General features: G+C 40.5%; 1 protein-coding gene across 1 annotated transcript in view; it reads right to left on the minus strand.

Annotated features, from left to right (window-relative positions):
* The window catches only part of lin28b (lin-28 homolog B (C. elegans)), a 68,150-nt gene that overhangs the window by 6,830 nt on the left and 37,822 nt on the right, over positions 1 to 23,498 (minus strand). Inside the window, exon 3 of the mRNA XM_063222194.1 lies at positions 17,807 to 17,994. Within this exon, the coding sequence (XP_063078264.1) occupies positions 17,807 to 17,994 (188 nt within the window). The remainder of the gene's footprint in view (positions 1 to 17,806; positions 17,995 to 23,498) is intronic.

Consider the following 23,498-nt stretch of genomic DNA (forward strand, 5'->3'; position numbering starts at 1 on the left):
TTGGTAACACTTAAGAATATCTACCCAAAAAAGCTTTATAAACTCTTTATTGACATTTAATAATAATTAACATTTAACAAAGTATTTACAAATGTTTGTAAATGAGTAAGAACCAAACTACGACTGTACAGTGGAGTGGGAATCAACTTGTACTGTGTGAGTTTTATGATGCTTCATGTCTTCTGGTCTGTGGAGGAGAAACTTTGAGGACCGACGCGACTGTGCTGTGTCATCTGTGTTAACATAGTTTTACTTGCCCATTTATAAACATTATGATGATAATTAGTTAATTATATAGAAAGTGCTTCTAAAGGTGTTAGTTATTCTTAAGTGTTACAGAATGCTTTCCCATCCATAGCAGCAATTACTTATCACAGAAACTCTATCTGGACCAAAAGCTCTTGGCTGACCTCATGTATATTATGGTCTGTTGTGTTATCTGTTTATATAGTCTTTATGTTGATGTTTTTTGTTTATGTCTTGTTTATGTTGATGTGTTTTGTTTATGTCTAGTTTATGTTGATAGTTTGCTACACATTCAAGTGTCCCTTTGGAACAATACAGTTGAATTTTGATTTTCAGTTGATGTTGTTTCTTTAGTATGCAAATTTGAGTATGCTAAAGGAAGCAAGTGACGCCTATTGGAAACTACTATTGCTCGTTTAAAACATTCTTCATGAAAACTTCCTTTTCTTTTGATGGTGAATCTATTGAATAACTGTTTAGTAGGCCTAATATATATATATATACTGTAATATTGGTCTTTCTTTTTTTACTTGGCTGACCTCATGTATATTATGGTCTGTTGTGTTATCTGTTTATATAGTCTTTATGTTGATGTTTTTTGTTTATGTCTTGTTTATGTTGATGTGTTTTGTTTATGTCTAGTTTATGTTGATAGTTTGCTACACATTCAAGTGTCCCTTTGGAACAATACAGTTGAATTTTGATTTTCAGTTGATGTTGTTTCTTTAGTATGCAAATTTGAGTATGCTAAAGGAAGCAAGTGACGCCTATTGGAAACTACTATTGCTCGTTTAAAACATTCTTCATGAAAACTTCCTTTTCTTTTGATGGTGAATCTATTGAATAACTGTTTAGTAGGCCTAATATATATATATATACTGTAATATTGGTCTTTCTTTTTTTTACTGAATTGTCATTTTATTTCATGATAATGGGCAAACATTTGAATAGATGATTTACAATCGATATTTTGTCACTTCAGGAGTTCAAAATAATATCCACAATGTCTTTTATTTATTTGTTTTATTGGGAGGAGAGCAAAAACTGTATCTAGTTATGCAAAGGTTAACCATGGCACAGAGAATCGGATTATTACAAAGATTAAGAGAAATAATGGGCTCAGCAAACATAATCTTTTCTTCATTCTGATACAAAGCCTATGATCATTTCACCCCAGCAACCCTAGCAAAACAGCTACATGTGCTGATACTATTAATTACCTTCTGCAGTCTAATGATGAGACCCAGGCCTCTGAATTAACTTTTCTCGTCACCAGCCAAAATGGCTAGTAAATGTTAATCTTACTAGCCAGCACACACTCACTAATGGGTGGAAGTGGCTAGTAACTTTTCTTTTCTACCAGCCAAACTGATTTTTTTACATTTGGCAGGTTGGCTGTTGTTAATATAGAGCCCTGATGAGATCCCAAGAAACACTATTTCTACTGTTTTCGTATACTGATAGGCCTACTACAAACACATTTCACTTTGACAAGATCCACCGAAAATATCAAGATTTTGTATTGTGGATGGCACTATGAAGTTGCTTTGCTTTACCCAAAACATGTATAAGCCGTAGGCTATGTTTTTGAGGTTTCGAAGTCATATTTCATAAGAAGTTGCAGAACATCACCTCTGCAATTATTATAGCGGTGTGTCTCTGACACTGGATAACCCCCCACCACGTTAACTAACAAATGTTCTGCAGGAAATGGCTCTAACAGTAGGGCACAGGCTACCAGCTCTGTTCCTGCTCTCGATGACCAACCAGAGGGGTGATGGTGGTTGCGCGTAGTTTGTATTGTTGTTTAGATGACTAACCTTGGTCAGCTATGGGACAACAGACTCTACCTTGGCTCTAACACTAGGGCACTGGGCTGCTACGCCGGCGACCCGGGTTCGATTCCGGCCCGGGTCCTTTGCCGAACCTTCCTCATCTCTCTCTCCCCACTCGTTTCCTGTCCAATCTCTCACTGTCCTATCATAAATAAACCAATAAAAGACCAAAAACAATATCTGCAGGAAGAACACAGAACCATACTCTAACTCCGACTCTCTGTAGTGTAACTCAAGAGTATAGCGACAGCGAGACTGTTCTAGCCACATAGCAATGAATTACAATATCGTCGAGAAGTCATACATTTCAGTGCCATATGAAGTGCAAAATCACACCCCAAGACAAGCCATCATAAGGGACTAAAGAAGTTGTCGTATTGTTAGAAGAAAATCCAAATTGAAACCAAAGAAATGTTTGAAATATTTCACTTAGCATTTTTATATGGGTTTCATATACAATATGATTAACCTATGCACTAAGTTTATCAAATTAAAACTAATACATGGAGGTAAGTTAATACAAATGCATGTATGACGTAAATAAATACCTCCACAATATCCCAGTCAGATTAACCAGGCAACCGTGACCATCCTGCAATATGGTAGTCATATTTTCTTCCTCTCAATTCACCCCAAATTCACACACTAGTCTTGTGCCACATATTGATAGAAAGCTCTATATAACAGCAGCACATAATGTCATAACATAAATTATAAAATCTATGATGAAGCTTTCAATTATGAAAAAGGTATGTTTTCTGAGGAGAATTCCTAAAGCACTGAATTGTGAGTAGAAATAAAGATATCTGAGATCTGCCCTATCCCCATACCTTGCTCACAGAAAATGCCACAGCTTAATTTTAGAGAGGATTTCACACAGAAAGGCTTACATTTAAGGCAGATTTCCACACAGACATGACACAGTTTCCTACATTTACTCAAGGTGTGATAAGTTGTCTACACTTTCAGTCTCTAATGTACAAACAAATGCATTCCCAGAAAGAAAGAAAGAAAGAAAGAAAGAAAGAAAGAAAGAAAGAAAGAAAGAAAGAAAGAAAGAAAGAAAGAAAGAAAGAAAAAGAATGAAAGATTGAAGGAAGGAAGGGAAGGATAGCAGCCAGGCAGCTTTGATATCTTCCACCATACCGCTTGCGATATACATTTTAATTAGTTGGACCTTTACATAAATATAAAAAAGGAAACCAATTACCTTAAAGAGCATATATAAGTGGTGTCAGAATTTAAAGTTTGAGCATAAAGGTCAGGTTTCAAGTGCAGTATTCAGATTTTCCCCCCCCCCATTACATTTGTTTGTCACAATACAGGGCTGCAACGATACACTCAACTCACGATTCGGTTCATATCACAATCTTTGACCTACAGTTTGATACATGGCACGATTTTTTTTAATGTATTCTTAAAATGTATTTATTTTTCATTTTCTCAAAAAAACCTATAAATCATAATTTATAGGGAGAGTAGGGTACAAGTCACTACTAAGTATTAAAAGTTGTTCAAAAACAATAATGAGGAGGATTTGAAACTGGAAAGCACTATCAAATGATATCATGTGGAAGCGTATCATGATACTGTCTTCTTGCATTGGAATACCATATCTTGACTCTGTGTATCACGATGTCTCGGTTCGATACAATACTGTTACACTACACTACTGCAACGGACAATGAGCCCAGTTATACCAGAATGTAAGGAATATTGATATTTCAAACAGAGTATTCGGTTTAAAACAAAATTCTGGAATATTCTTTTCCATTCCTGAAACAGCCACATTCATAAACAGGCACACACACAGATACATACACACGCACACATGAGCGAATGGACGCACACACACACAGGCACACATGCGTCCAGGCGTGCACACACACACACACACACACACACACACACACACACACACACACACACACACACACACACACACACACACACACACACACACACACACACACACACACACACACACACACACACACACACACACACACACACACACACACACACACACCATATACTGTGTGATACTAGCCTATTCCGTTTCCCACATCTGCTACAGTGTTAATTTTGCATTATTTTCATTAAAGATTTAATGCAAAAATACATGCATTTCTAAAGCCAACAGCTATATTGCAGCAAGCACAATATGACTTATTTATGTTTGTAAACCACATAAAATACATACTGTATATTGCAGGAGTTCTTGACCTTTTTCTTAAAGCACCCCCTCACCTGTGTCAAGTATAAGTTATGCACCCCCAACCCCAACTTCTCCAAGTACTATAAATATACGCTCTGAAAATGCATGAAAGTGATTAAATAATAACTACTGTACCTTCATGACTTTACATGGAGACAAAAAAATGTTTTAATTTGGCATAATTACAATGATTGCCCTCGCAGCAGCCTGTCGTACAGAGGTCTCCGCAGAAAGTTTTGATTTTTGCTCCGCTAGGATCACTAGGTCTGTGGTTTGTTATTCATCGTCACAACAGCAGGGGCAACGAGAGGATTGTTCAAACTGCCTTCAATACAAGGAGTAAACTATAACGTGTCTGTTGCTTTGTAGCTTTGTCTATTCACACAGACTCGACGTGGGCAATGAAAATCTAACATATTTAAGAAATGTCAACCTGCATTTTTGATTATACCAGCAGCCACCACGATAGTTTGGAACAAGGAAGTGGCTGTCTAGAGCAGGTTGCATGAAGTTGAATGTTTTTATGAAGACACTGTTGAGCTGTCCCGATAGGCCTATAACTTCAGCGTTGTAGCTTGCAAGTAGGGTACACGTTGTGTTTGGGTTTGTGAAAATGAATGAAGCTACAAAGCGGCAACATATTTAATGAATATCACACGCAATTTCCTCTCACAATCCATAGCCCGGTGAAGGGTAGAACAAGGAAATACTTGCTTGTTCTCGAGAGGACCAATCACAACGGCTGCTGCCGTGGTTGTCTGTATAGCTCGTCTGCGGGAAGTCACATTTTTGGAGGTGCACACTCAGTATCTGTGTAAGGGGTGAAAATCTCTGCATGGCTGTCTGCAGCACTGCGCAGACAAGTTGGTTTCTGAGCATAAACTGGGCTTTATACCACGGTTGCCCCCAACTCTAGACCAGTAGTATGGCGATGACTAATCTATTAGGGTAGTGTTTCTGAACGGGGGCGGTACAGCCCCCCACGGGGCGTTAAGAAGAATACAGTTTGAGAGGGGGTGGTGCTTAGTTGTCATTGGAGTAATTGGTCCATTTTTTTTTTTTTGTGTTTGGGGGGGGGCTTATGATGAGGTCAAGGGGGCATTGGCAGCTCAGGAGGAGGTCCAGGGGGCGTTTGTTCAAAAAAGGTTGAGAACCACTGTTTTAGGGTGTATTTCCACATGAAATGCTGTTTCTACTTTTCTTTGTGGGCTGAAATGGCGATTGCGACACCCTAATAGCCTAAATAGAAATCTCTGACTAAGATGTTGATTCACAGAAGCTGGCATTTTGTTGCATCGACATACGGCTGATGCCTCATGTAGGTCACATCCTGTCTGCAGATGCTTTTGCACCATAAAGTTTTCAAAGGAAACACAAATCTTTTTCACACTGGCAGAGCAAGTGAACTACTCTACATATTGCACAACACTAATTCCACTGCTGCTTATATCATCATGTAGGCCAGTGTTTCCCAACCTTTTTTGTCCTGCGTACCCCCTAAGCCATTTTGTCATATGATGAGTACCCCCTCGCCCTCACACATGCTCTGTTCCTCTATCCCAATGTGACTACACTCAATAAATTTGCTATTATTACATTTTTCCGCGTACCCCCTGAGGTGTGCTCGCGTACCCCTAGTGGTACACGTACCCCTGGTTGGGAAACACTGATGTAGGCTACTGTAAGCAAAGGTGAGACACTGTCTCACCTTTGCTTATACAGTAGCCTACGAGACACTTCTGAGGTAATTTTGCCACCCTTGATTACATCTCGAATCTGGAAAACACCTTGCACAATGGAAGAGAGGAATCAAGCAAATAGCTACCAAACTCTGTTGATATGATCTCCAACAAGAAGAGAAAAAGCAGAATCTCTTCAGAAAATAATAGAGGTGTTTTTATACCTCATTACATGTAGCTGATGATTTTATCCAATGCGACTTACAGTTATTTAGATGCAGTGTATTGGGTGCAGTTCATGGAGCAATGAGGGGTTACGTGTAAGGATAGACCGATATATATTGGCATATTTTAAGTGTATCGGTATCGGCCGATACGCGTGTGGTTTTGGCCGATACGCAATATTTGATATTTTATGTCATTTGGGGTTTTTTAAAAGCACCAAGACACTTTATTTAATTATTACTTGATTGTTAGAGTGGGTGTTTAAATGTTACAAGTTCTACCTCAATTTGATAATGTTAAAGGAATGTTTATTTTTAACTTGAGACCTGGAATATTTGCCATATATATATATTTTTTTTTTTTACCTTTTTTTTTTTTAACCCATATCAGCCCCAAACATTGGGTATCGGAAATAAAGAAAAGAAAAATAAGAGAAGAAGTTGTTTACAAATTACAGCTTCCTCTGCAAACATTTTCAATTACTTCAGTTCCTAGCGAGTTCTTATGGACACCTGAACGGATAAATGAACTAGGGCTGGGCGATATGGAAAAAAAAACTATATCACGATATGGATTACTTTATATCACGATAACGATATATATTACGATATAGCTCAATTACATACGTTTTCAGTTATTCTCTTTATTTGCAAAACAACCTTTCTTTAAAATTGATCTTTTTATTCTTATTTTTACAGTTACATGAACTTATAGTGTGTATTGAGAGAACATGAAATGTAATTAAATGATATTCAATTGTATAAAATTGATAAAAATTACTATCACGATATAAACGATATAAGAGAAAGGTCACGATATACACTTTTATATAACGATAACGATATATATCGTCATATTGCCCAGCCCTAAAATGAACCCCTTTCCGCAGAGCCTATGTAATACCCTTATGGTCTTAATCTGTTACTTAGGGCTCTCTGTGTAATGTCACAGTCATGTTGTTATGATTTAGTTTTGTCTTTTTTGCAATGAGTGAATCTGCACGAAGAGGCTACAGGATCAAAAAAGATGATGAGCCAAGAGTGATGAGCTGAAGTGCTCTTCATCTGCTGTTCTCTAGCTCTTCCTCTGCAGGTGCAGCACCTTTCGGGGAACAGGCCGAACAGGTGCGCGCCACATTTCAACACTTTACAAGAGCTTGCACCTGCCACGCTGGTCCCCGATGTGCCAGCCATGCTCAGCTTAGAGAAGACACATTTCAGTAGCAAAATAATGTGATTCAGATACCGTAAAAGGTCTGATTTTTGATGGCACTGACTGTTAGTATAATTCTGAGAATAATGACTTCCTCAGGCTCTCAACTCTTGCACTCGTCCTATGCTTCTCCCCCTCTCTTTCCTTTCCTCTCCTTTCTCGACCATTCCTCCATCCATCCTTCCCTTCCTTGCCCCCCCTCTCTAAGTCTCTCTCTCTCTCTTTCTTTCTCCCTCTGTCTCTCTCTGTCTGTCTCTCTCTCTCTCTCTCTCTGTCTCTCTCCCTCTCTCTCTCTCTCCTCCCTACCTATCTTTTCAGCGCTGCTCAGGCGTGGATAATCAGTGTACTTCATTTGAAATAAATGGAGCTTTTAAATGTAGAGCAGCAACTTGCGGGCGGAGTGCAAAGGCCTCCCTCTCGGCTCTGCAATCAGGCGGCCACGTAACCATGGCAACCAGTCATGCGCCCGGCGTGAAGTGATTGGCTCAATCAATGGCGTCGCTGAGAGATGCTGTCGGTCGCCCGGGAGCACATGATCACTTAGAGACACGCCGCCACGCCACGGCCGCAGCCAGCACTGATGAGGACGACCTTCTGTCAAGCCAAGCCAAGCAGGCTTCTCAAGAGCCCAAGGTTTTTTTTTTCTTTTTTCAAATGTCAGGGTGTCTGCAGGTTTTAACAAGTGAAATTTTAGACTTTTTTAGACCTTTTTTAGACCATCATGGGCAAAATTTTAGACCTTCGCGGAGTATTAAAAAATGAAATAAAGCCAGATTGTGGTCAATTGACACACGCGCGCACACACACACACACACACACACACACACACACACACACACACACACACACACACACAAAACACACACACAAAACACACAGAAGCCGACAGGGGGGACAAAGGGGACAGTTGACCCGGGCCCTGAGAAAGAGGGCCCCCAGAATTGGGACCCAATTGTATTGTATTTATTGAGAGGGGGGCCCTTTCAGATGATTTAGTGCCGGGCCCGGTTAAAAGCCGNCAGTAGCCCTGCACACACACACACACACACACACACACACACACACACACACCACACCACACACACACACACACACACACACACACACACACACACACACACACACACACACACACACACACACACACAACTGTGCATCTGAATGAATGCAATAGTGCATATTAAGCATAAATAGATCTGATCATAAATGACCAGTGAGAAGGTGCAATGCTCGCTTTCACAATTTACATTGCACTGACTGAGGTTTAGAATAAGAATGCCATATGTGCAAGCAACACAGCTATATCAAGAGGACCTAACCAAGATAGAAGAACAGAACATGAGCTAACACCACTACTGCCATAAAATGACGTTTATTTGTTTCACCTATTGGAGGTGTCCAAGAGAACGTCTTATGGTAGTTAATACTAATAACAAAATAGTTTGAAATGTTGACCAACTCAGCCCTTGCCACTCAATCCAAAGATTCATGCCTTCCTATTCGTTTTAGGGGTTGTTGTACCAGAGGTCTCACGCAAGCGAGGCTGTAACCTGCATGACAGCTCAAGAGAGCGCGACGCGAGAAAGATTCTGCCACGGCGCGAGAGTCGGTGTAATGCGCAGCTGGTTACGGTATTCAACACTGACTTATAGAAGTCTGTGGTATTCAAAATCTAGCACACGTTTGATCTAGACATAGGCTTAACATATTCAGAGACGGTTTTTAAAGCAGCATAACGTGAAGCTAAATGGAGATCAATTCAGAAGCTGCAGGCAAAGAAACCGCAAAACGGGGTTATAACAACTCAATCAACCATCGACATAGCATCTTATCCATTCTGTGTTGCATGTGCTTTGACTCCTGAGGTCTTTCAAACATTGACGGACCTAGAGCTAATGAGAAGTGCATGTGACAGCACACACAAAACTTTTGTGCGTGGACATGACCGTAACAGCCCACATGCCCACCAGTTTGCAAATTGCCACCACAGAACCAGAACAAAATACCAGGCCATCAAACAGAATAGGCCTACAACAAAGGCACTTCCATTCGAATTAGACTGTTAACTCGCTCATAATTTCAGATTAGACACACACACACCGTGGCTATCTCTTTCGCTCGCACAGACACAATCAAGCTTCGCCAACTTTGAGGCTAACAACTACGCTAGACTGCTAAGCCACGGCCAACACTGCCTACTCCATCACCACCGCAAGAACTAAAAATCACTTCTTACCTGAAACGATTCACACTGGTGCTGACATATTCCCTGGTCTTGCACTGTCACATTTGTCTTCTGTTTTAAATCTACACCTTTCCTTCCAAATAGAAATGCGTTCTTTTTCAATGAGGTGGTGTGACTGACTTCCCTCATTAGTTAACTTCTTCCAGGTGTTTAAGACAGTCAAGTAGCCTAGTTATCTAATGTATGGCCAATGCAACGCCATTAATATCGTTTTTACAACAATAGATATTAACAATGTCTACATATAACACCACCAGAAATAAAATCTCTCTGACACCACTAACGTGGGCTGGTAAGTCAGACTGCGAGGTGGAAGGGGAGGAGGAGCTGCAGTACATTTCCGTATCACATCTGTAGTTTTATTATTGTACGTTTCACACAGCAACATGTCATGTAGAACTACACAGACCATAACTGCCAAAATAACAGAAAAAACCTGCGGCGTGGAGAAGGACGTAAAAACAAAGCGAAACAAAAATAAACATTAATCCTTTGTCGATATTTTGCATTGAAACGTAGGTCTTAAATTACTCAAACTCAATTTTAGACCAAAGTGCAAAAAATCCCTATATTTTAGACTTTTTTAGGCCTAAAATGGATAATGTGTAATATTAGACTTTTTTAGACTTTTTTAGACCCCGCGGACACCCTGAAATGTATTTTTTTATGGAGGTTTTTGCCTTTATTTGAGATAGGACAGTGAAGAGCGACAGGAAGTGAATGTGGAGAGAGAGACGGGGTAGGGATGGCAAATGACCCCAGCCGCCGGATTCGAACCCTGGGTGCAACCCTTGGGGCATGCAAGCCCAAATGTGCGCAGCACAGCAACCTGTAGCCTAGGGGGCCCCTGGCCATCCTAATCCAGCCCTGTCCAAGAGGGTCCCATGTGTATATTTTGCCTAGGGCCTACAAATGCATACAACCGCTGATATGAGAAATAGGAAACCTAAATCAGAGATTCTAGGAGTATGCCTATTTACTACATAAGAAACAGGAACCCCTGCGCTCTTGTGTTTGTGTATAGCGTGTATGGCATGTATGGCGATGTACTGCATGCATGCGTACCAACTGTGCAGAATATGATATACAGTAGGTACATAGACACATCGTGTACATACTGTACATTCATAGTATTCAGACCAGGTAGTGCAACTTCCTCCCTTTTCACAAGCATGCACAGCATCCAGACATGCAAACCAACCAACAGCATGCACAGCATCCAGACACATGCAAATCAACCAACAGCATGCACAGTAGGGTTGCACAATTAATCGAAAATAATCGAAAATCGTGATAAAATCGTGAAATCGAAGTCGTGATTTCAATCGTGGTTTAATCATGGCAATGGTGATCTACCTTTGAGAGCGTCCTTGAAGCCAGAACATACTGACAGGCTGGTGTTTCTGGCCAGAAATCTGTCCACCTAAGTTTCATGCTATTGCCTCTACATAATAAAAGTCATTTTATTTTGCTCATCCCGTATATAATTCATTCTTGGTGATTCATTATCTTGTTAGTATTTTCCAAAAAATCTGCAAAATCAATAATCGTGATTACAGTTTTTTTCAATTGCTAACAAGCACTTACCCATACTATGGATACTTTTTCTAAACTCTTAACACAGACTACCACCTACCAAACACAATTGGCCAAACAGTTAATTTTCTTCTCAAAAGCACACACTGTTAAATATACACAAAGTACTCATTTCAAAACAGAACACATCGTTTTCTGTACAAACTCACTTTACCAAAACACTAGAAACATGGCTCAAAATGAAATACGTCTGTCAAACAATAACACTTTTTCAATTCACATACATTCATAACAAGTTTTCATTTCACAAGGTACATTGAGTCAATCAAATTACGCAAGACTTCAAAACACTGGCTATTGTCAACATTACAGAAGCTACATAGACTTATATGTTTCAGTTTTACAGGTAGCCTATTGAATGCATTTAAATCACGCAATTCACTGTTTGCACTAAATTTCTAAAGGCAACAGGACTCTGACCTCATGTGTTGTTGACATTCAAGATGATTCCAGTACGAAGCATTTTTTACTGTTGACTACAGGAGGTACAGTAGAAATACTATTTATAGTATGAACAAAGTTTTGCAATGTTACTTACAGTGAACAAAATATCATGAAACAAATACACATATAAAAACACAAACAAGACCTAAAAGAATAAAGCCTAAAAGTTCACACAGAATTAGAATGTCACACAAAATACATAAAGCAATGTACACCTTACACTGACAATGCTGTCAATGGTATTCATGGCCACTCAGTATATATGCAGGTACCACAGTAGATCTTAGATCAAATTGAAGACACTATGCTTACAGATGCGAATTTTGAAAATCCACAAAAGGAACGGGGGTGCTTCCCAAGGGCAAATGGACTAGAACCGGCCCTGAAATTATTGAATCTATAATACCTTTTCATGCATTTCCAAATCATGACTTCATGGACAGCATTGACTTCAGACGTTTACTGTATTTACTGTAATTTATACCAATTTTGGCAGATGTGTTGACAGAGTGATATATACAATTTCTAAACATGATTCGGTAATTTTACATGAACGTGAATTATGAAGATTTTGTTAGGTCTATAGACATTCTTCTTATAAACAAACAGTTCTTTCCAACTGTTACAAAAGCATTTTCATTCTGTGATTGTGAGACAACTTTTTACTGTAAAAACGGTTGTCAAAAACTGTCAATAGAACCAAACAACTAAAATTGGAGGGTTTTCTTCTACTTTTATCAATAATCTGTTGTACTCTAATGTCATGCAAGGACATTTTACTGAAATAAGGATTTGAATGTTGTACGTATGTCCAGTTTTGACAAACTGTGTGTAAGCATTTGAAAATAAAGCCATAAAAGATGCATGGTTTTGTTGTTGTGGTTATCCTGTGTGTAAAGGAAATGTTAGCATTTTAGAAATGCATTCATTGACTACTAATTGTGTGAAAAAGGCATGTAATGTGTCAACTGCATGGCCATGGAAAGCCCTTGCTGTGTTAACTGTGTTAAGAGTTTTGCAAATGTCGCTGAGGATTGGACAAAAGCTTGTTAGCAATTGAAAAAAACTGTAATAATCGTGATTATGATTTTGACCAAAATAATCGTGATTATGATTTTTTCCATAATCGTGCAGCCCTAATCCAAACACGTGCAAACCAACCAGCAACATGCACAGCATCCAAACACATGCAAACCAAACAGCAACATGCACAGCATCCAAACACATGCAAACTAACCAACAGTCTTTTGCACTGACTATAGTATGCATATACTCAAACACGCACACACAATTGCACGCGCCAGGCTTCAAAATATCTTTTCAAAGAACATACATACGTACATAATCTACAGTTATTGTATGCACACACACACACACACACACACACACACACACACACACACACACACACACACACACACACACACACACACACACACACACACACACACACACAGCCATCAACACACACACACACACACATACATACACCTAGCCATCAACACACACACCCACACACACACACACACACCTAGCCATCAACACCCGCATCACCTTAATCAGGACATCATGGCGAGGTGTATAATTTGCAGGCTGCTTCCAAGGGGCTCTGTAGTATGTGATGTGATAAGTGAGTGTGTGTGTGTGTGTGTGTGTGTGTGTGTGTGTGTGTGTGTGTGTGTGTGTGTGTGTGTGTGTGTGTGTGTGTGTGTGTGTGTGTGTGTGTGTGCGTGCGCGCGCGCGCGTGTGTGTGTGTTAGTGTATGTGTGTGTGTGTGTGTGTGTGTGTGTGTGTGTGTGTGTGTGTGTGTGTGTGTGTGTGTGTGTGTGTGTGTGCGTGTGTGTGTGTGTGTGTGTGTGCGTGTGTGTGTGCGTGTGTGTGTGTTTGTGTGTGTGTGTAGTATGTGATGTGATAAGTGAGTGCGTATGCGTATGCGTAAGGGAGAGGAGCTGCTGGGTTTTAAATAGACTCCCATCCACCTGCTGTGCACGTCCTCTGAGGCACCAAACCTTCAATTTAACACATTCAGTACAGCGGACTGGACTCACACACATACACACAGAGGCAGCCCATTTGCAAATTTAGCCCAGGCTTTTTCAACCACTGTACCGGGGAACACTAGTGTGCCATGAGCAGGGTTGCCAGATGAGGCTGATGATTTCCAGCCCAAAAAAGGCTCAAAACCCGCCTAGAAGCACAAAATCCCGCCGAATTCTATTGATTTCTATGGCAAAAATTGGGCGGGTTTTTCTGCTAAATGCCATTTTTACCCGCACACGGCCATCCAAAGCAGCCAAATTGGGCGGGAAACTCAGTATCTGGCAATACTGGCCATGAGAGATCATCTGGTGTGCCGTGGAAAATTAGAGAATGACTGTACATTGTTAATATAGGGAATTGGGTTTTATTTCAGTGAACATTTACAAATGGTGGTGTGCCTTGGCATTATGTCCTACAAAAAGTTGTGCCTTGGCTCAAAAAAAAGGTTGAAAAACACTGATTTAGACAGAGGAGAGCAGTGAGCAGAAGTCACAAGGAGAGAGAAGGTAGGTCGATGAGATTTTCCAATGACTGCATGGCCGTTTCAGTTTCCACTTTCAATGCAGGTCATTTGAAAAAAATATGCAAAAGAAATCGAAAACCTTCAGTTTGTGGAGTATGGCGTGCTCTTATCCAGATAGTTTGTTGGCTTCTTGGGTTTGGGTGCTCGTCCAAGGTATAGTACTTCCAGGTTCAAAAAATGAGAATAAATTCTCTGACTAAGGCACTCCAAATTAAAATGTATTTATTAATATGACAGGTGCTACATGGACATATTAAAAACAAGGCCTTGTTTTTAACCAATAAATCGAAAACCTTTGCGGAGAACACATTTTAGACCTTTTTGGGGCTACAATTTGGGACATGAACGTTAAAGTTTTCTTTTTACTTTCTAGACCCTGTGGCTAACCTGGTTTCAATTTATTTTATTTTGGACTGTGTAGGAGTAAAACCAATTTTATTCAACTTTTTTTTTTTTTTTAATCTCTTCAGTGTTTCATCACACTGTAACTGGATGAAAGGACAATTCTGGATGTGCTCTACCTTCTTTAGCAGACTGAACATGTACAATAGACAAATCTGGAGAAGCAGAGCGTCAACCTGTTAGAAATGCAATGTTTCTGAGTTTTGAATTTATGCCCTGACCAAAACTATCCCTAAACCTAACCTGTCAGAGGTGCAACAACAACCTGTGCTTTGCCATGCGGCAGCAGTCTACTTTGAAGCAGCGGGGAACATAGGACCCTTTTTCTAAAAAAAAGGGTTCTATGTTCCCCGCATTGTATGTTTCCAAGTTTTCAAATTGTGCCCTTCCCAAAACCATCCCTAAACCTAACCTGTTAGAAATACAATGTTTCTGAGTTGTTAATTTGTGCCCTGACCAAAACTATCCCTAAACTTAATCTGTCAGAGGTGCAACAACAACCTGTGCTTTGCCATGCGGCAGCAGTCTACTTTGAAGCAGTGGGGAACATAGAACCCTTTTTTGAAAAAAGGGTCCTATGTTCCCCGGTAGAGGGGAACATAGGACCCGGGGAACATAGGGATGACCTCATTAATCTGTGGGGATGTATTGAAGGCACTAGTAAGGCACTAGGCACACACTTCTCATTGAGCGAAGCACGGAGTTATGTATGGTTTGAAGAAGATCAATATTGCCTTATTGGTCCAAAACCGGAACATGGGCATATTCTGGAACCGGAACATGGGCATATTCACATGAATAGTGCTGAATATTAATGTTAAATGTTCATTTGTACTGTATTATTGTTGTCCATTGTTAACAGTCCATCACTGTGACCTGTCCTGTCTTGCACTTTATGTCAGTCTGAAAAATGTCAGTTTTGTATATGTCTTGTCCTGGCATGGTATAGAGGGAAAACGTAATTTCATTTGTCCTTGTATGTCTTGTGCATATGATGAAAGTGACAATAAAAGCTGAGTTGACTGGACTTGACTTCATTCAACTTGTGCGCAAACCAAAATACTGCCATCATTCTATTTCAAATCGAAATAATCCTCGCATGTAACTCTGCTCAGTGTTGTTTCAATATTAGAGTAGAGTAACATTTATTAATCCTGAAGGAAATGTATTCCGAATAGGAAATCTGATGCTATACACTTGCCCCAGAACCACCAACAGATGATATAGTACATACTGTAAGCTTAACATTTATATTGCAGAGGAAGTCTAGTGGAAATGTATAAAATATGCTTCATCAATTATGGGAAGTTGTTTAGTGCAGTGGTTCTTAACCTTTTTTCTCTATGCACCCCCTTACCTGTGCCCAAGACAAGCTGTGCACCCCCTATCCAAAGGTCAACATGTGTATAAGCATTAAAAATATATTTAAGTGGTTAATACAATGATTTTTGCTTGAGATATTAATCAATACCTTAACAGACTTAACACTGAGACCAAAACATGTTCCAAAACAAGTTTCTTTGATTTGGTCTAATTATAATGTTTGCTTGCAGAATTTTGGTCACAACCTCAAGATAAGAAAAACAAAATTCTGCGCACCCCCTAGAATCTCTGGTGCACTCACAGGGGGTGCCCGCACCCCAGGTTAAGAACCACTGGTTTAGTGCACAGATGCTAATATGTCATGGGTAAGTCACTTCCTGACGAAGGCTTCATGCCGAAACGCGTCAAATTATTTTAATCATGCTATGCCCAACAAAATAAAGGCATTTTAATTACAAAGAAGATGAGTGCCTTGGTATTTCTAAAACTTTTTTGAAATCAACCAAGCCTGTCACCAAAGAGCACCATCTTAAAAAACTAGACAGTTCCAGGAAGCACTCCAACTGGACTTCATTCTGATGTCATGGGTGATGTTTAAGAGGGAACCAGTTTTATACTAGGAACACATCCATGCACTGTAGCATACATTATATATGTACTGTGTGTAAAAGGCAGTAGACAATTATGTATAGCCAGGTGTGGGGTTATAGTAGAGCGTTTTCTCTCTGCATGAAACAGATGAACAGATGTGCTTAACTAAGCGATGCACAATGAATGCGAAATGGCGCTGGAAGGCATTAATGCATCAGGTGCTTTTGAAGAGATGCCGTTTTACATCACAATCGCACGGTACGGTTATTAGCATAATTACCTGGGAAGAAGCCACATGACACTGAGCCACAGTGTTATAAAACCGGCATTTCACAAGGCCTTTATCACAGTAACTGTGTACAGTCAGGGCTCTAAAGTAACTTTTTTCATCACCAGTCAAAAACCAGTCAACCCAATAATGGATCAAAGTGGCTAGTAAGTTGGTCTATTCTACCAGCCAAAATGAAATTTCACCAGCATTTCCTGGTTGGCTGGTGTTAATTTAGAGCCCAGTGTACAGTACATCTCACATGTAGCCTCGGCTAAGCTAAGCACCTACCTGTCCTGTCACCAACTGAACTGTATCACAAACTGCCCCCAGTTTAAGTTAAACTGAATGTTTACAGAAATGTAAATCCTTTCACACACACCAACCTCATCCAACCCCAGCATCTCCTGCCCCTAACTCATTGGTCCAACCAGGGGGCAGGATTTGGCTGGCTAGCTTCGCCGATTAGCAAGTCACCATTTTCGCATTTCCGACATCCACTTCGCTCATGATGATTGGTGGGTGCGCAACCTTTGCAGGTCTGTGGTTGGGCACCTCCATGCATCCAATGTCTTCCATATAGCTTTCTGATTAACCGTAGGTCAGACAATAACGTGGCACGTAATTGGCTGAGTAAACTGTCGGCGGAAACGACTCCATCTTTGAAGCTGAAAAATGTGTTCAATTTTGGCTGAATTCACTAGCCTAGCATTTCCCATTGAAATGATTGGAGGTGAGACTTATTCGCCCTCTACAGTTCTACATACTACCTCCATGAGTCCAACCCCAGCATCTCCTGCCCCTTACTCATTAGTTCAACACCCACAAAATACACTCTCACTAGTCCAACCACCCGAAAGACACACACAGAACAGATTCACATGGTCAAGCTTTCTCTCGCTCTTTCTCTCCCCACACAAACACACACACACACACACAGAAACACAGTAGTCACTCACCGGTCTCCCTTTGGTTTGCGTTTGAGGGGTGGGGCTTTGCCTTTGGGCCGGCGCTCGCTCCCGGAGCAGGGCCCCCCCCGGGGCCCCGTCACCCGCAGCGCCTCCAGGCCCTTACTTGAGCGCTGGAAGGAGAACTCTACCGCCTCCCCCTCGCGCAGGCTGCGGAAACCCTCCATCACCAGCTTGCTCTATAGGAGGGGAAACACACACACGTGAAGATGTTATTACATTACATTACACTTAGCTGACGCTTGTATCCAAAGCAACTTACATTTATTTGGGTTCAGGGTATTGGTTACAGGCCCTGGAGCAATGTGGGGTTAGGTGCCTTGCTCAAGGGCACTACAGCCATAGATGAAGGTGCTGGTAAGGGTGGGATTTGAACCTGCAACCTTCTGATCTAGACACCATCGCTCTAACCATTGAGCCATTGCTGCCCATAGTAGAGGCGATTGATAAGTGAAGTGAAGTGAAAGCCCAACTGGGAAACTCCAACTCCCATTGTCATTGTGATACAGCACTCCACAGCTGAGCACACGAGTGTTCACTGCACACATCACACAACGAAATTGCATTTATGCCTCAACCATGCAAGGGGACAGCACCCAATGGCGCCCCAAGGGAGCAGTGTGGTGGGACGGTACCATGCTCACTGTACCTCAGTCATGGAGGAGAGCACTGGTTAATCACTCCCCCCACCAACCTGGTGGGTCGGGAGTCAAACTGGCAACCTATGGGATACAAGTCTGACGCCCTAACCACTTACCCCTGACTTTACCTGATAAGGTTAAGGCTATACATAGGTTTCCCGTTTACAAATATTCGCTCTGCCAGGAGGGGCAAAGTGCTAAGCAGCCAACCACGTAAGCTCATTTTTTGAGTGACAGCAGTTTCCAACAATCAGAGGTCGACAAGTGTGCAGCCAGGGGTGCGCAGCCAGGGATTGTTTACAAACGGTAAACTCGTGTATTCATTGGTGTACTTTTCTGAGATCCGTGCAACATGAACGTGCCCCTTTAGGAGACCCTTTACGAGGGTTGAGAATGAATGGAGTTCCATTAGCGCTGTGGGTGGCGGTGCTGCACATCGTAAGCAAGCCGCCACTGAACGCCACAGAAAAAGAAGAAGAAGGAGAGGATCATTAGCCTCGAGAGCCATCCTACGTACCTCCGCCAAAGGATTGGCTAAATCTACTGTAATCTGGCCGTGCTTCTCTGTGGAGTGCCTGGAGTAGTAGAATTTTGATCGCAACGCCCCCACAGAAAACAGCCAATAAGCGAATACGCCCCCCACGTGGGGGCGAAAGGGGGAGGACGCTTGTGACAATGACGTACACATCTGCGCCAGAGCCATTGGTCTGCGCTATGTTGTTGTTGAGTAACTGCCAGCAATTGGGTGAGAGGTGTCCAATAACTTCAAACCACAACTGGGTGCAAACTTCCTGATTCCTACAATCGCTTCAGAGCAAACAAATGCCAGACCATAAATACGAAATGAAATGGTAGTATTATGGGATGGTCAGGACCAGGCAAGAGGATCACGCCCCCTGAGGAAAACGGACTTGATCCCACTCCTTTACATTGGTGACGAGACCTATGCTTTATCATGGCCTACCATATTGAATATCTGATGTTAGCATCACTGGTCCTACACCACTGGCTAGCTGGAAGTAGAGAGGATCTGGCTCATGAAGCTACTTGTCTTACTCTTGGATTGTATGCCAGATACCAGCAAGAAGAAGAAAAAAACTTGAGCTCTCACCCTCGAGTTCCGCAGGCATGTGCCACAGAATCCGTCAGTTCATTACAAACGCTGTTCATATACTGAACACAAACCTCTGAACAGCGAATCGTGCAAATTTACCCCATCACAACCAGTACGTTAGTAAGATTTGCATCAGCCAATGTGAGCGACAAAACAACAAGGAGAGACTAACATTTAATTACATTTTACGCTATTCAGCATGCATTTTTTTTAAAACATGCGCTGTGGAGGGATTTTGGACAGGACTGGCCTCGCACACAGACTGTTGAGCACGCACTAGGGGTGTAAATAATAATGGAAATGTATTGACATATCGCGATACAGTCCGATGATATAGTCTGCCCAATAACAACATAGAAGTGGAAAAGTAATTAGGAAAAAATCTAATTGAACAACCATGAAGTTCAAGTTCAAGTTCAAGTAATTTTATTTGTCACATACATGGTATTGTAGTGAAATGAAATGGGGTCATCAGCTCTGCATCTTAAGAATTAAAGTAAAAAAGGAAATAAAAGGGGAGAAATAAGTTAAAGAAAAAAACAAAGAAAATTATTATGTAAAAAAGTCACTGTTCAGCAGTCGCACTGCCTGGGGGTAAAAACTTTTCCTCATTCTTTCTGTTCTGGCCTGAATGGTTCTGAGACGTCTGCAGGACTTAAGTAGGGTGAACATGTAAGAGTTGGGGTGTGAGACATGAAGGAGATAACGTGGAGATCACTGCCCCTAAAACACTGATTGACTGTGATGGAAGCCCATACAGCACATACAGGAGATGATAGCACCACTGGCAATATACAGTAAAGCTTGTTGGGACACATACAAGCACCATCTTACAAACACACACACACACACACACACACACACACATACACACACACACACACACACACACACACACACACACACACACACACACACACACACACACACACACACACACACACACACACACACACACACACACACACACACACACACACACACACACACACACACACACACACGGCCGTGCACAGACATTTTGTGGGGCAGGTGCTAGCGGTGGTTAGGGACAGGTGGGGCTTTGGGTTGCTTCACCAGGGGCTATTATATAATATATTGTGACATGCTTTTTATCGTGAAGGATTTGTAGATTATCATGTTAACATGTCCCATGAAATTGGGACAAAACCTTTGTTTTGTCCAGTAGGGCACCACCTGATCCTTATCTGTGCACACCTATGCACACACACACGGTGTATCTGGTACTGTTTTGCAGTGCTATATTGACTGGAGAAAATATTTCATATTTCAAACTATAGATGAAATGTAGCTTGGTTGAAGGTAATGTTTTTCCTACACATGTGTGAGAGTGTGTGTAGGTGGTATGCATTGGTTAGCAGAGGGAAACATCTCTCGCAGCCTTCAAGAAACAACTAAAGACATTCCTCTTTCGAGAGAATCTACTAGACTAATGCTTAAACTGGCCTTGACCCAGGGCAGACTCCTGACATGATGTTTAGTTTAGTTTAGTTTGTGAGTGTGTGTTTGTGTGTCTGTGTGTACTCGTTATTTACTCTTTATTAAAAAAAAAAAAAAAAAAAACTAACCCCTCTTTGCAATTGCACTTGTTGTTCTGTATATCTCCTGTGCAGTTTGTATTTGCTTGTGATGTTGGCTTGATTATGTCCTCTTTTGAAAGTCGCTTTGGTTATAAAGCGTCTGCGAAATGCAATGTAATGTAATGTAATGTAACATGATGCTCACATAAAATGTTTTTTTTTAAATCCTGTTCATTTCACTGTTCTATTTTTTTTTTACATATCCAGAGGTAACATATTATTGCTACACACTTTGTTACACAGTACATTATAGTCGCCAGAAGCCGTAAAATGAAGGATGATCCAAAAAACATGCCAGATCAATAGCTTTTTATCAGCACTTGAATCGTATTCCAATTATACATTATAAAGAGAAAACCCCTTGTTATGTTTAAATAATTAAACTAATTCCATGTTTCAATTACTAGCTTACACAGAAATTGATTTCTTTTACATTCAGAAAAATAACAGTTTTCTACCAACACAAACCTTACCATGTGAAGCAAGAGTCAATATGCTATTATTATTACCTCCGCCAAGGAGGTTAAGTTTTTGGTCGTGTTGGTTTATCTGTCTGTTTGTTTGTCTTTTTGTTTGTTTGTCTGTCAGCAGGATTAAAATGGATGAAACTTTGTGGAGTTGACAAAAGGAACGAGTGATTCAATTTTGATGGTGATCCGGATCACGGTCCGGAACCAGGATTCCTCACCATTGCGGGATAGAGTGAATGAACTATAGTTGAAACAAGATGCTTACAAAAGTAATTGTAACTTACTTACTTAATTGTAACAACGAGACGGTCCACAGAAAGTTGCTTTGTTGGGTGACACATTAACTAGTTAGTTCAGAGGTGGTTCGTGTTACACATGGCACAACAACAGTTATGCTACAATGCTACAATAGGCAATTCAGAAGGCATCATTCAGGAGACATTCCTTCTGGATCTTGACTCGTGTTTTCCTGTCTTGTTCCTGTCAAGCTCACACACTCTCGCACACAAGAGCCAACCGAGGGGCCTCTCTTAGTCACACCCCAGTGATGTCATTCCAGTCAACCACAGCAACCAATCAGATTCACCAGCAGTTAAAACATCATAGCTTTCGGTTGATCTGACCAAACAACTGTAAAGTCATGGAAGACGGTGGCTGTCCCTGAAGGTGAATGAACCACACCTTCTTGATGTGACTTTCAACAAGTCAAACACACACACACACACACACACACACACACACACACACACACACACACACACACACACACACACACACACACACACACACACACACACACACACTAATTTGAAAGTATGAATGAGGAAATGTCTGTAAGATTTGTGAGGTATCTCTGTAGAAACCCTCAAATGGGCGAGACTGGGTGAGGGGAATGGAATGAGTAAGAGAAAGAAAGCCCATAGACTAAGGTAGGGAAGAAAAAATATGTGCACAAAAAAGATAAAGTCTCTTTATTTTAAAGACAAAATCTAAAATGTCCCGATTCCTCTTACGCTCCACATCAATAACAGATAAAACAACAGATAAACATTTTGTAAGAGTCAGAATATGATGTAACGATGATAAACTAAACAATAGTTTATACATTTTATATATTGTATATCTACATTCATTTATTGTATATCTACAACATTTAAAATTATTGTTTGGCATACACGTAACTTTAACATTTTAACTTTCCACTTCACTAAATTGAAATTGGCCACATCAATAGCAAACTATTTACCACTGCCACCAATGCTCATTTTTATTAAATAAAATAACAATAGCGAAATAAGACCCATTTAAAAGTACTGACATTGGTCTCTGATTTGATTAAAAAGGGCAATATGACATTTGAAATGGTACAATGGCTACAACATAAATGTGTGAAAAGATGAGATTTCACTAAATGTGATGAGTTTTCACAACATACGTATACGTATACCTATACATGAGTAAGACCATGTATTATTTCGAAATCACCCTCTATCATTATGAGTAGCTGTGGGCTGCTACAAGATTTGCAATGCACATGTACACATAATCAATATTTAATTTTTGTTAAAATGGCTGGTTGAGTGAAACCTTTATTCCAACTAAAGACTTGATTAAATTCAAATAAATTGTTTTTTGCATTCAGGATCGACAAAATCCAGATAGGGTGTGTTTAAAGTAATTTCAAGTTCATTTGGAATGTTTTCACCATTAAACAATTTTTAAATACAGTTTGGAACAGGGGACAAATTAGAAATAAATTTGCAAATATTTCTACTGACAGGTTCATATTAAAAAAATACTGGAAATTGTATTTAAAATATATTTAATTCATAATTAACAAACAAATTGTCTGATTCT

Source organism: Engraulis encrasicolus, chromosome 18 (genome assembly GCF_034702125.1).
Source record: "Engraulis encrasicolus isolate BLACKSEA-1 chromosome 18, IST_EnEncr_1.0, whole genome shotgun sequence".
NCBI classification, from domain to species: Eukaryota; Metazoa; Chordata; class Actinopteri; order Clupeiformes; family Engraulidae; genus Engraulis; species Engraulis encrasicolus.